At 50.6% G+C, this 14,529-nt stretch overlaps 2 protein-coding genes and 1 non-coding gene across 3 annotated transcripts; all 3 read right to left on the minus strand.

Annotated features, from left to right (window-relative positions):
* Positions 1 to 1,398: 1,398 nt before the first annotated feature.
* On the minus strand, positions 1,399 to 4,366 carry C3H17orf98 (chromosome 3 C17orf98 homolog). The gene is made up of 3 exons (XM_004608719.2): positions 4,160 to 4,366; positions 2,879 to 2,978; positions 1,399 to 1,556 (listed from the first exon to the last, which is right to left on the minus strand). Exons 1-3 carry the CDS (start codon positions 4,364 to 4,366, stop codon positions 1,399 to 1,401), a joined length of 465 nt encoding a protein of 154 aa, XP_004608776.1.
* A 4,290-nt stretch (positions 4,367 to 8,656) lies between these two features.
* Positions 8,657 to 14,529, minus strand: RPL23 (ribosomal protein L23). The gene is made up of 5 exons (XM_004608720.2): positions 14,460 to 14,529; positions 13,944 to 14,027; positions 13,557 to 13,685; positions 8,936 to 9,049; positions 8,657 to 8,843 (listed from the first exon to the last, which is right to left on the minus strand). The coding sequence occupies exons 1-5, from the start codon at positions 14,470 to 14,472 to the stop codon at positions 8,761 to 8,763; spliced, it is 423 nt and encodes a 140-aa protein (XP_004608777.1). The 5' UTR covers positions 14,473 to 14,529; the 3' UTR covers positions 8,657 to 8,760.
* On the minus strand, positions 13,777 to 13,912 carry LOC129404016 (small nucleolar RNA SNORA21). The gene has a single exon (XR_008629627.1). It is a non-coding gene; the product is annotated as a small nucleolar RNA SNORA21 (small nucleolar RNA).

Raw genomic sequence — 14,529 nt, forward strand, 5'->3', positions numbered from 1 at the left:
CTGAAAAATGACATCCTGGAAACTGTTGTAAAGGAAACTGACATGGCATTAATAAAGTGTTGCAAGCTCAGAGTTACAGTATCAGAAACCTTGGACTAAACAGTTTATCCAGAGAGCATTTTTGTTCACTTTCTGCCTCTCATTGAATTGGGTGGAAAAAGGAAAATGTTAGTTTGGGCACCAGATTGAGATTGGGAAATTCTTTTCAGGGTCAATGTCAGCTGTCCCTACGATTACACTGACTTCAGCTGTCCCTACGATTACACTGACTTTTTCTCTTTGAGGGGCGCGGAGGAAAGGGTGTGGGTCACATCTGGTAGTGTTCAGGGGCTATTCCTGGCTCTGTGCTCAGGTGTGATCCCTGGCAGTGCTTGGGGTATATGGTACTAGGAAGTCAAACCAGGGTTGGTGGCTGGAGAAATAGTACATGAGGGAAGGGCACTTGCCTGGCATTCTGCTGACCTGCCTTTGACCCCTGGTACTGCCTATGGTTCCCTGAGCATCACCAGGAGTGATGTTCCCTGAGCACAGAGCCAGGAGTAAAGAACTGAGCACTACAGGGTGAGGCCTCCTCCCCTTAAAACAAAAAAAGTCAGAGGGTTAGAGTACAGCGGGTAAGGTGCTTGCCAACCAAATTTGATTCCTGGCATTCTGTATGGTCCCCCAAAGCCACCAGGAGTGACTTCTGAGTGCAGAGACAGGAGTAAAGCCTGAGCACTGCTGACTGGGACTCCCCCCACAACAACAACAACAACAAAAAAAAAGTCAAACCAGAGTCTGGTGCATGCCAGGCAAGCATCTTACCTCCTGATGGAAACAGCCAGTCTGGAGCACTGGGCCTGAGAAGTGGATGGTGAGGGCTAGTTGGCATGGTTCCTCCTCATCACAGGAGCAGGGGCTTCTTCTTGGCACTTATTGGCGGAGTGTCAAGGCCACAGGTCTAAGATTTTTCCTGTCCTCTCACCACCTCCCCAAAGGGGACATCAACTAGCGTGTCCCCTCTTCCAACTTCAGGGCAAAAGAAACAATGTACGTGGAGGCATGAATTTTTTAAAATCTATATATAGCACTGTAGCACTGTTGTCCCATTGTTCATCGATTTGCTCAAGGGGGCACCAGTAATGTCTCCATTTTGTTACTTATTTTTGGCATATCAAATACGCCACGGGTAGCTTGCCAGGCTCTGCCGTGCGGGCGGGATACTCTCGGTAGCTTGCCAGGCTCTCCGAGAGGGACGGAGGAATCAAACCCGGGTTGGCTACATGCAAGGCAAATGCCCTACCCGCTGTGTTATTACACAAACAGCACGCATCCATATATAAATATAGTTTTATTGAGAGTTCATCGCACAGCTGTCTTCAAGGTGCGGGCTGAGCGCTATGAAAGGCAGACACACTGCTAGTACAGAGGGAACGGGGTGACCTCGCCAAACTCGGAAGGGCGCCTGCGGAGAGCGGGCGTGTTGCGTCGGTAGCCGAAGGCCCCGTTGAGCCCGCTGATCTTTTTCAGGTTGGTGTTGTAGGAGTCATGGCCGGCCACCTGCTGGAGAGAGTGCCCTGGGGGACAGAGAGGGCCCCATCACTCTCTCTGGCCCCAGGCTCCGTTCTGTATCCTCTTGAGGCACTAAGGCTTGGTGTGGTCAGGGACAGAGAGGGCTGCCTGACAGGGAGAAGCTGCTGCAGGGGACCTGTACGAGGACCAAAGGCCAGAAACTTCTCCGTGTGACTGAACTTGCCTCCCTCCCATGAGAACCAAGAAAAACTCATCTTCTCCTCTCACCTAGCTGGAGAAAATGACTGAACTCCATTTGGCCCAATGACCCAATGACTGAACTGTCCAGGCAACACAAATGAACTCGACACAGTGACTCAGTTCCAAGCTCCGTCTCCAAAACAAGACACTCTGTCAAGCTCCAGCTGAGCAAGACCTTTGGGGCCAGGGCAGTATCCTGGAACCTGCTTCTCTCAGTCAGAAAGTCACAGTTGCCATGTGACTGCAACATTGTCAGAGGTGGAGGAGCAGGGGTGGGAAAATGGTTTTGCCTGCCTGAAAAACACCCATCACTTCTCCCTTTTTTTTTTTTTTTTTTGTTGCTGCTACCCAGGGCTACGCCATGCATGGGATACAGACGGCTCAGGGGCAGCATAAAGATGCAGGCTCCGGAGTTGCAGAAAGGAATTTTGCAAAAGAGTGGGGAGCATGTCAGGGGCACATTTCCTCCTGTTGAGGTATCTCTGCTCTTGCCCAAAGATGTGGTGATAATCCACAAGGTGCTTGGGAGCAATTCCTGGTTCTGTGCTGGGGAGCAATCCCTCACCATACTTGGGGACAAAATGTGCCAGGGATTTGAACCAGGGTCAGCTGCTCACTAGGCAGGGGCCTTACTTCTTATATTATCTCTAGTCCCCAACTGAAAGAACAGACTTTCCATCCCATCACAGTCCTCCTTAGCAAAGCATTCGCTAAACCTCAGTTTCCTTGGCTAGAACTGAGGTAGCATGGCAGGAAGGTTGGAAATACTCGGGCAGGGCTGGAGAAATAGCACAATGCGCTGTGCATGTGCTTTGCATGCAGGAGATGGAGTTTCGAGCCTCAGCACCAGATGGTACCCCATCCACCACCAGGAGCGACTCCAAGCATTGAGCTAATATGGCTCCCATATTCTTTCCAGCATTCAGTGGGTACTCAGTAACTAAATACAGGTAGCACTGTGCTGCCATCTGCTTACACAGGAGGAAAAGGATTCGCTTCATGCAGGGATTCTTTCCCTTCCGGGCCTCTCAGTTTCTCTGAATGGGGCACACACGCCACACACCACACACCATGTACTGCTCTTCCTGGAGCGCCACTGGGGAGGATGCAAGTCAGGGGCACTTGCCTGCGCCTGCCCAGTTCCTCCTGTTGAGGTATCTCTGCTCTTGCCCGAAGATGTGGTAATAGTCCACGATCCAGCCGTCCCTGCCTGTCCCTCCATGGTCCTGAGGAAAGGAGAGAACACAGGAAACTGTCAGCCCCACAGTGTCCTGGGAGGAGACACAGTGACTGTCCAGGCAACACAGATAAACTTGACATAGTGGTTCAGTTCCAAGCTCCCTCTCAGAAGCAAGACACCCTGTCAAGCCCCAGCTGAGCAAGACCTTGGGGCCAGGGCAGCATCCTGGAATGGAACCTGCTTCTCCCAGTCAGAAAGGAGACGGAAACAGTGTAGCAGGGAGGATTCCAAGGAGGCAGTTTCAAGAAAGGACCTGGCAGAGCAAAAGCTCCTTTAGTTTTTCTTAAAGGAAAACTCACCTGCCAGAAGAGGTGGTGGAGCCACATTCTTCTAACACAGACCACAGAAAATAGTAGAGCTGGCAGGGCGTCAGCCTTGCACTCGGCCAGCCCAAGCACCCCATATGATCCCCCAGGAGCTCACTAGAAGAGATCTCTGAGCACTGAGCACAGAGCCAGGAGTAAGTCCTGAGCACTGCCAGATGTAGCCCCCAAACCAAACCAAAACAACAAATAAAAAAGAGTGTCTGCAGGCTGGAGATTTCAGCAGGGAAGGCGCTTGCTTTGCAGCGGCCTCTGGGATTCAATTTCCTGCACCCCATGGTGTCCCAAGCCCTGCCAAGACTGATGTCTGAGCACAGAGAGTCAGGAGAGAGCTCTGAGCATCACCGGTTGTGGCTCAAAAACAACTCCGAGCATCACCAAGTGTGACTCAAAAACAAACAAACCAAAAAGCCCCATGTCCTGGGGTCTGAGCAATAGTACAACGGATCAGGGCATTTGCTTTGCACACGGCCAACCTGGGTTTGACCCCCTTCCCTCCCATCCTGATCCTGGGCATCCCTATGGACACCCAAACACCACCAGGAGTAATTCCTGAGTGCGGAGCCAGGAGTAAGCCCTGAGCATCGCAGGGTGTGGCCAAAAATCAAAAACCAAAAACCAAAACAAAAAAATCCCATGTCCTGAGAGTTCCCATTTTCCTCTGCTCGCCCACCTCCCTTCACTCATGACCTGAACAGACAGCAAGTACAACCTCACTCTGATGCGGGTGGGTAGCCGCAGTGCACACATCACACCAGACCACAGACTCCCCAGGGATGTCCACGGGCTACCCTCCTCTCCACGGGAAGGGGCCGTGGCAGAAGGGGGGCCGGTGCAGCCCCACCTGGCGCGTCTTGCGCAGCACGGGCGGGATCACGCGGCTGCGGAAGTAGCCGCGGGCGTGGAAGTCCTGCTGCGCGTTGTAGGGCGGGATCGCTGACCACAGCTTGGGCCGCAGGTGCTCATAGGCGCTGGCCATGCTGCTCAGGGCCACCCCGTCCAGGATGAAGCCCTTCTCCAGCCGCAAAGGACACTCGTACAGATACGCCATCGCCGAGCCCCCACTGCCGAGCCTTCTGCGGGGCGGGGGCGGGGACACGGATAGGGGCGCCCAGACTCATTGTTACGTGGCCTCGCCCGCGACACGGGCCCCTGTTGACCCAGTCCAGGCGGAAGTGACCAGGCGGACCTGGAAGACCGTAGGAGGCAGCGACTTGTGAGGCCCTGAAATGAGGGGCGAGCAGATGGAATTGTTATGGGCAAAGGCAAAAGGGGGTCCGTGGAGGAAGCGCTCAGCGCTGGGGCACACTCCTTGCATGTAGGGGACCTGATACTTCTCTCTCTCTCTCTCTCTCTCTCTCTCTCTCTCTCTCTCTCTCTCTCTCTCTCTCTCTCTCTCTCTCTCCACACACCCCACATCTGGGCACTACTAGATTAACTACTAACTGGATCGATCTCTCTCTCTCTCTCTCTCTCTCTCTCTCTCTCTCTCTCTCTCTCTCTCTCTCTCTCTCTCTCTCCCTCTCTCTCTCTCTCTCTCTTATTCACTCACTCAGCCACTTATTCACTCTTATTCATACTCACAAGTGGATTTCTTGCTTTTGATACCACTCGCCTCTCCCAACTTGGTTCCTTTGAAAATCCTGTGCCTTGAATGGATCAATGACTATTCAGTTCGTCAACCTCTCATTTTATGAATATTCCTTAAAATCATTCATTTACTGGGGCCGGAGCGATAGCACAGCGGGTAGGGCGTTTGCCTTGCACGCGGCCGACCCGGGTTCGATCCCCGGCATCCCATATGGTCCCCCAAGCACCGCCAGGAGTAATTCCTGAGTGCAAAGCCAGGAGTAACCCCTGAGCATCGCTGGGTGTGACCCAAAAAGCAAAAAAAAAAAAAAAAAAAAAAAAAAAATCATTCATTTACTGACAGAGTCAGAACCAGGACTCAGGTCCCTGATTTCCAATAAATTTGTTTAAAGCATGGCTCTCCTCTCTCACCCCAAATATTTTTTTGGGGGGGAGGTATGCCTGGCTCTGCACTCAGGAGGCTTTGGGGACCGTATGGGATACAGGAAATTGAATTAAGGCGGGTAGATCCTGTGTAAGGCAAGTGCCCTACCTGACATACACTGGCCCCACAATGTTTTGGGGGGAGGTGTCAGTCACTCCTGGCGGTGCTCAGCTCAGAGGACCATATGTGGTGCTAGGGATGCTGAGGTCAGCCATGTACCTGGCAAGCTCTTTAACCCCTGTACCATCTATCTTGCTCATTTTTTTTTTGTGTGGCTTTTTTGGGTCACACCTGGCAATGCACAGGGGCCACTCCTGGCTCTGCACTCAAGAATTACCCCTGGCGGTGCTCAGGGGACCATATGGGATGCTGGGAATCGAACCCGGGTCGGCCGTGTGCAAGGCAAACGCCCTACCTGCTGTGCTATCTCTCCAGCCCCTATCTTGCTCATTTTGAGTTCATATTTAAGGCTTTCCATCTGGGAAAAGCATTAACATGAGATATGGGAGTGGGCAGGATAATGGGTATAGCCCTCACACCTGTTTGATGCAGAAAATTGAGCAGCTGATCACACAATGGAGTCTTTTTGGTATACCCAGCAAGTGCTCAGGAGGTACTTGAGGTGCAATGATTGGGGTAAGAGTGGGGGTGGGGCTGCACTCAGTGGTGCTGAGGAAACCATGTGATGCCCAGAATCAAAACTGGGCCTTCCATACCCAAAGTATGCACTCTTGGGGTTGCAGATAGTACAGGTGCTTGCCTTGGCATGCAGTTAACTCTGCTTTGCTCCCTGTCCCCACAGATGATCTCTAACACAGGAGTGATCCCTGAGCATAGAAGAGCTGTAAGTCCAAAAGCCACCTCTCCCTCCCAAAATAAAAACAACTAAAGTATGTCCTCTAGCTTTTTTTATTTTCCCAGGGGCTGGAGCTATAGTACAGGGGGTAGGGCCTTTGCCTTGCACATGACCCATTCAGGTTCAATCCACCACATTCCATTTGGTCCCCCAAGTCTGCCAGGAGTAATCCCTAACACTGGGTGTGACCTTCAAACAAAATACCCAAACTTTTTGCCTCACACCTGGCAATGCTCAGGGGTTACTCCTGAGGGCACCATACGGAATGCTGGGGTTAGAACCCAGGTCAACTGCATGCAAGGTAAACACCGTACCCATTGTACTGTATTTTTTTTAGGGGGGTCACACCTGGCGATGCACAGGGGTTACTCTTGGCTCACTCATGCACTCAGGAATTACTTCTGGCCATGTTCAGGGGACCATATGGGATGCTGGGAATCAAACCTAGGTCAGCTGCGTGCAAGGTAAAAACCCTACCCACTGTACTATCACTCCAGCCCTGCACTGTACTTTGAATCCAGCCCCAAATTATTTTTGCTTTGGCTACCAGGGCTATACCCTCCAGTTCTAGGGAGGCCATATGGTGCTGGGGATTGAACTTGGGGCCCTGTGCATGCCTTTATACCATATCCCCAGTCCATTAAACTTCACTTAAAATGGTGGGCATGGCCTTTTGGAAAACAATATGGACGATTCTCAAAAAATTAGAAATTGAGCTTCCATTTGACCCAGCAATACCACTCCTGGGAATATATCCTGGAGAGGCAAAAAGGCATAGTAGAAATGATATCTGCATTTCTATGTTCATTGCAGCACTGTTTACAATAGCCACAATCTAGAAAAAACCAGAGTGCCCAAAAACAAATGACTGGTTAAAGAATCTTTGGTATATCTACACAGTGGAATACTATGCAGCTGTTAGAAAAGATGAAGTCATGAAATTTGCATGTAAGTGGATCAACATGAAAAGTATCATGTTGAGTAAAATGAGTCAAAGAAAGAGACTGACACAGAAAGATTACACTCATATGTGGAATAGAGAGGTACGAGCTTGCAATGATGCAATTTCTGGCAGAAATTTCTCTGGACTTGGTTACTAAAATACTAAAATACAGAAATTCAAAACCACGCAGCCACTCGACCTCATGTCTATTCATTCTCGGCAATGGAAAACAAACTATCAAATGCTTTTCAGCAGGTCCGACTTTGGGGTCAGAAACTCCAAACAATAATAGTAAGTTTTTTGTTGAAATATTGAATGAGAGTCTCTTGCCCACACGCCTGGCTGTCTTCCCCAGGGCCCCTCGGAGGGGATGGACTCCAGCTTCCCTGCCCACCCCAGCAGAGCTCCCGGCGGCTGAAGACCACTGGAACCTAGCTACAGCCATGCTTGAGGCCCCTCTCCACACGTTCGGACAGGCCTCATGCATGAAGGTACCAGCAGAGGAACCCAGGTGTGTGTAATTCCATCAGCAGCCAACACCCAGACTTAAAAGCTAGCTCCCAGAAACGATATCTTGTAGCCTGCTTCTCCCTCTGGGAGAAACTGGCAAGCTTCTGAGTTTCCTGCCCACATGGGACAGCCTTGCAAGCTTCCCATGGTGTATTCATATGCTAAATCACAAGCTGGATCTCATTCCCCTGACCCTGAAAGAGCCTCAAGTGTGACATCGTTGAGAGGGCCCAGCTGAGACTTCTAAGATCTCAGGGAAAGGAGGAATGGAGAGGTTACTGAGCCGGCTCGAGAAATCGATGATTAACGGGGATTTCGTGATTGAATGTAATCAAAGTGAAATTTATCAGCTACACAGGCAGGGAGGGGGGTTGGGGGGAAGGTATACCGTGCTTCTTGGTGGTGGAATATGTGCACTGATGAAGGGATGGGTGTTTGAGCATTGTATGGCTGAGACTTAAACCTGAAAGCTTTTTAACTTTCCACATGGTGATTCAATAAAAGAGAAAAAAAAAAATGGTGGGTGTAGGAGCCTCGTATCTCAGAGCCGAGGGATCTGCTGGGCAGGAGACAGGTCTTGTTTTAGGTATGTCTGCACTTAATTCTCCTAAACCCAAGGCTGCCTCAGGCTGGGCAGGGGCACAGCTCAGTGGGAGTGTTTTGCACTGTACCTAGGCCCTGGCTCTCATCCCTGGCACCACACAGATGAGCTTAGTCAGACTAAAGCCATCAGCTTTAGTTTTATATATTTCAGCAGAACTTGGCAATAGTGTAGTGCTGCTTAAGCCCTGTAGTGCCAGGCATCACCAAGGCTGTACCTGGCAACGATGGGGGATGGGTAGAGCAGGGTGCTGCTTAGGACTATATGGGGTGTCAAGGACCAAACCCTGGTTGGCCACGTGCAAGGCAACACCTTCCCTACCAGCTGTATTACCTCTCCAGCTCCCACACTGAATTATGCTTAATAGAGATGGCAGGAGTAGACTGTTAAAAAATGATGCATAGAAAAAACACAAGCTTTGGGAGCGATCTTTTATTATTAACAGATGGAATCTATTGAGTCATATCCCCTCACCCTCATCCTGGAAGCAATGGGTTCTTTTTAACAAATACACTAAAAAATCATGCAATGCTGCCGGCATTGGAAGCAATCCTGGGCCATAAATCTGCACATTCCTTTGCAACTGGTCCAGTGATGGCAGAACCTGCAGATACAAAAATAAGGATAACATCAGAGATCCTTTGCTTATATTTCTGAACCCAAGAGGCCAATCTCAAAAGACCTGACTTCTCTTACCTTTCATTTCGCCTTTATTATTTACTATGACCCCCGCATTGTCTTCAAAATAAAGAAAGACACCATCTTTTCTTCGATATGACTTTCGTTGTCGTATTACCACTGCTGGATGTACTAAGAAGGAAAAAAAGGAATTGTCATTTAACCTACCAAATCCTACTGCACCTTTGTTTATTTTCCCCATGGCACCCTAGACAGAATGCTCTAAACTCATTAGCTTGTTAAACTAAAATCCATTTTAGGAGTTTAAAATTCTCTTTTTCTTTTCTTTTTGGGTCACACCCGGTGATGCACAGGGGTTATTATTGGTTCATGCACTCAGGAATTACTCCTGGCGGTGCTTGGGGGACCATATGGGATGCTGGGAATCAAACCCGGGTCTGTAGCATTCAAGGCAAACGCCCTACCCGCTGTGATCACTCCAGCCCCTAGGAGTTTAAATTCTCAACACCAAAGACCCCACCTTCCCTTTCCTATATAAAAATTGGGGGCCAGCAAGACAGTAAACTGGGGAGGTAGGAATGTGGTGTGATGAGAGGACTACTAGCAAAATACCAGCAGGAAACCTGCATATTTGATTTTAAAATTACTGCTTCTAAGAGCGGGAGACATGTAGTACAGCTGCAGAACCAGGTTCAATTCCTAGCACCCTATATGGAATCCCTAGTCTCGCCAGGAGTGACCCCTAACAGAACCAGGAATAAGCCCTAACTAACACCAAGTTTGGCCTACAACCATAAACAACTTATTGCTTCTATGAAGGTGTGGTGAAGAGTACAGGTGGACTGGAATACTCTTGCATTTTGTACATTTTGCTCAACATATAACCAATGTACTAGTCAATATAGTCCATTGATGGGGTGAGAGGAAGGATTACTTTTGGGCTGGGGAAATAATTCAATTGAGTAGCAACCACATGTGCAGTACACGTGAACCTGAGTTTGGTATCCAGCACTGTAGCCCATAAAGCACCCCTGGGTGTGGCCCCTAAAATTAATAATATGCCTGTCTTGCACAGACGACCTGGGTTCTATCCCCAGCACCACAAAAGATTCCCAGCGTCCCACCAGAGTGATCCCTGAGCACTGCTAAGTTACTCCCCCCAATAAGACAAAGACACTGGTGGGGTGGGAGCTTAATGCCTTCTACACAGCTGACCCTTGCTTAATGCCTGAAACTGCCAGGAGGGATCCCCTGGGCACAGCTGGTTTTGCCCCTTCACCTCTGCCACCACAACACTATTTCCGCAATTGTGTTCAAATAATACTATGTAGCATGAATCAGGTTTTCACAATAACCACCGGGGCTGGAGCAATGCTACACCGGGTGGGGCATTTGCCTTGCACATGGACAATGGGGGTGATCCCCAGCATCCCATTTGGTCCACTGAGTCCCACCAGAAGTGATCCCTCAGCTGGGAACCAGGAGCAACTCCTGAGCACTGCTGGGCGAGACCCAAAGACAGAGACTACCCAGGATACAATCATGTATTCTACCTAATCTCAGACCCTTCTCACTGGTGGCTCAACAGCCACCTTCACAACAAAGCTGGAGCTGACCTAAGTATTTCCCCCACGGCACATGCACGGAATTAAGTGATCATTTTCCTAGACACCCCCCCCACACACACACACATAACACAGTAAAGTATTACATTTGAACTTTTAGCTCTTGATCAATACTAGCTTGGAGAACCTTAAACAAGTTATTTCAACTTTCCAGCTTTTGGGGTGGGACCCCACATGGGTGCCAGGGATCAAGCCCGAGTCAGCTGTGTGCAACAGAAGCACCCTACCTGCTATACTATTGGTCCAGCCCCTAACACTGGGAGCTTAAATTTTCCTCATGCTGGGGCCGGAGCGATAGCACAGCGGGCAGGGCGTTTGCCTTGCATGCTGCTGACCCGGGTTCGATCCCCGGCATCCCATATGGTCCCCCAAGCACCGCCAGGAGTAATTCCTGAGTGCAAAGCCAGGAGTAACCCCTGAGCATTGCTGGGTGTGACCCAAAAAGAAAATATTTTTTCCTCATGCCAAACAGGACTCAGTCAACATTTCACATTCAAAACCAGACTCTACGTGCACAGCTGTTTTCAACAGGGATCCTGGCTACACCAAAGGGAAGTACCTGTAAAATAGCCTGACAAGTCTGTTTGGGGGCCATACCCAGCACAGCTCAGGGGACCATATGGGGTACTGCGAACTGAGCCTAGGTCAGCAGCAAAGAAGGCTCCTTTTTTTTTTTTATAATTTATTTTTAATTAGAGAATCACCGTGAGGGTACAGTTACAGATTTATACACTTTTGTGCTTATAATTCCCTCATACAAAGTTCGGGAACCCATCCCTTCACCAGTGCCCATTCTCCACCACCCGTAAACCCGGCGTCCCTCCCACCCTCCCCAAAGAAGGCTCCTTACCCACTGTCCTGATAACAAGTTTCAACTACTCTTATTTATTTATTGCTTTTTGGGTCACACCTGGCGATGCACAGGGGTTACTCCTGGCTCAGGAATTACTCCTGGCAGTGCTTGGGGGACGATATGGGATGCTGGGAATCGAACCTGGGTCAGCTGCATGCAAGGCAAACGCCCTACCCGCTGTGCTATTGTTCCAGCCCCTCAACTACTCGTATTTATTTAGGGTCACTCCTAGGGACCCTGGAAGCTACTATCAGCAGTGCTCAGTGGGCCATGTGGTGCTGGGGATTAAGTGTATAACCTAGTGGATAAAGGGATGTTCCCCGCAGTGTGGGGGGCGCCACGGCCCGTGGCAATCCTCCCCGCAGTGAGGGGGTCTCACTCTGCCCTTCCCTGACAGCTCCCCAGGCCACTCGCAGGCCCAGCAAGTGTTCTGGGAGGGAAGCTCTCAGTGCCAGTGCTAGCTGGTCCCAGCCTGCACATTTTCAGTCTCTATTTAACCACAACGCCCCTTTGTCCTCATCACCTGAGTCCTGAAGTGGCATTTAACTATTTAAGTTTGGAGGCCTAACGGGGTGGGTGTGTGTGTGAGGCCTACTACTGGCTGGTGAGATGGAATCCAGGCCTTCAGCAGGCACTCAACCCTTTGCACTATCTTTCTGGCCTCCCCAAGGGGCCTTTGAAAAGTTAAAAAGCTTTTCCCACCCAGAGGCACAGGCTATAAAAATTATAACTGATACAAAACATGAGCCATTACATTTGTATCGAAGATCAGGGATGAGATTCAGACTTCACGCAAAGAGCAAGATATCCCAGGGCAGGAAACGGGCACAGGATCGGAAAGCTGGCACTCATGTCTTGAAATTCAGACAGGAAGTTCCTACAGCCAAATTTGAATTACCCCCTTTAATTCGTACCCCTGCAGGGGAATGGCAACCAATAGTTGCTTTTACTTGTCAGGATACTTGGATCACACAGAACTTCTGATGAGCGTTAATCTCCACTATACAAAGACTCCAGAAGCTTACCATCTCTCCCCTAGTTTCTTTCGCTTTTTGGGTCACACCCTGCAATGCTCAGGGGACCATATAGGATGCTGGGAACCGAACCTTCGACGGCCGTGTGTGGTGCCAACACCCTACCCACTGTACTATCGCTCCAGCCCTCGCCTAGTTTCAAAGTGCCTAATAACCTACAATGAAGAGGTTGGCTTATTGCCTGTTTTCCAGATGGAGGTCAGACCAGTTTGAGAAATGCTAACACTCAACACCTGAAACCCAGCGTCTCTTGAAACTCATATGCTCGATAGACCATAGTTCCACAAAAGAAAACTTGCCTGGCAATGTTAAATAAGCTATGATCTGGGGCCTAGTGATAGTACAATGGGCAGGGCATCTGCCTTGCACTCAGTAGATGGGTTCAATCCCCAGCACCCTATGTTTCCCCAAGTCTCAGGAGTGATCCCACGACCACCACCAAGTATGGCATTAAAAAACCAAAATAAAAATTCTGAAATAAAGAAAATGAACCTAAGTTGGAAAGGAAATTTGGGGAGGGAACCTTGAAGGTGGGCTGCAAATTCCACTATAGAGGAAACAGGGCTTTTTCTCCAGGGATCTGAGGTGATCTGTGACCCTGCGCGAGGTGGAGGGGCAGGTGAAATTGCAAAGCTACTGTCTGTAATAAAAACATTAGCTTTGTAGTACTGGTTACATTCTCGAAAGATGGGTGGTGGCAAATTCATTTAGGAAATAAAGATGGCAAAGATAAATACATTAAATAACAAAAAGAACAAAGACTCTTTTAAGGGGGGGAGGAAGGACCCAGGGCCTCAGTCAATACAGGTACAGAGAGCCTTTCATAGTGGGACCCAGCTTGATCCCTGAGCACTGCCAGGAGAAATTCTTTAATGCAGAGCCAGGAGGAAGCCCTGAGGATCACTGGGTTTGGCCCCAACACCCCTCCCCATGAGAAACCCCAAGAAAAAACTTCCATTGCAGAAATTTAAAGGGACCTGTAGAGTATAGTTACAGGAGTGGGAAGTTAGTACAGGAGATAAGCACCTGTTTGCATTCGGTTTCCCAGGCTGCCCCAGGAGTGATCCGAGAACTCAAGAGCCCCCAAACCTACAAGCCTTCCATTTCCCAACGAAGAGAGATGCGCTGGAACTGTCCACCGCCCACGGGAGCATCTGGCCACTCACCCTTCTTCCTGAGCTCGGGTTTGCCTTTCTTGACCGTGGCCATCACCATGTCACCCACACCAGCGGCGGGCAGTCTGTTCAGCCGTCCCTTGATCCCCTTCACGGAGATGATGTACAGATTTTTGGCTCCTGTGAGGGCAGACACCCAAGTTTTTTGTGGGCCCCCCCCCATGCCCAGAGCGGGGGTCTCCTGGGCCCCCACTCCTCCCGCGCCGGGACGCCTTGTAACATCGCCGACTGAAGCTGAGCAACACGACACGCTGCCGCTTCACCCAAAGACGATGCCTTTACTCTGCCCTTTGTCGACGGCTCAGTGGGTCACTAGCGAGAGGCCCAGTGAGTGCTTTTAAAGGGGGTTGACGGGGCAGGGGAGGCCCAAGACCTCACCTGTGTTGTCCGCACAGTTGATCACGGCTCCTACCGGCAGACCCAAGGAGATCCGGAACTTGGCCCCGGAGGACCCACCGCGTCCTGTGCACAGGGAGGAAAAGAAACCACGACTTAAGGGCTCGGCGGCCACGCCATGCTCCCGAGCCACGCAACCAGCGGCCCGTCTGGAGACCTTACGCCGCTCGGACTCCACGGACGCCTCCCTCGGTGCTCGCTCTCGTCTCTCCCGTAAGCCGAGAGGCTGCACGAGACGCCACGGACGCCTTTTACTGCACCGGCAGGCGCGAGGTTCAAGCTAGAAGCGTGTCCGGATCCCGCCGGCCGAGCTCTCAGCTTACCCGCAGCCCCGCCGCCCATCGCGGGACCCTCCCGGAGCCCTCGCGGCGCCCCTCCGCTCCATCTCCCACCTGAAGGGCAGCAGAGAGCCCGAGCTGCCGCAGCCCGCCGCAGCCCGCGTGACTAGCAACCGCCATGCGACAGATGGAGAAGGATCCTGCAAAAAGAAAGTCTCACCTCGCTTCGACATCTTGGAGGCCGGAAAGGGACAGAAAGGAAGTAGGCACAAAGGACGCCGGGATATGGA

Source organism: Sorex araneus, chromosome 3 (genome assembly GCF_027595985.1).
Source record: "Sorex araneus isolate mSorAra2 chromosome 3, mSorAra2.pri, whole genome shotgun sequence".
Classification (NCBI taxonomy): Eukaryota; Metazoa; Chordata; class Mammalia; order Eulipotyphla; family Soricidae; genus Sorex; species Sorex araneus.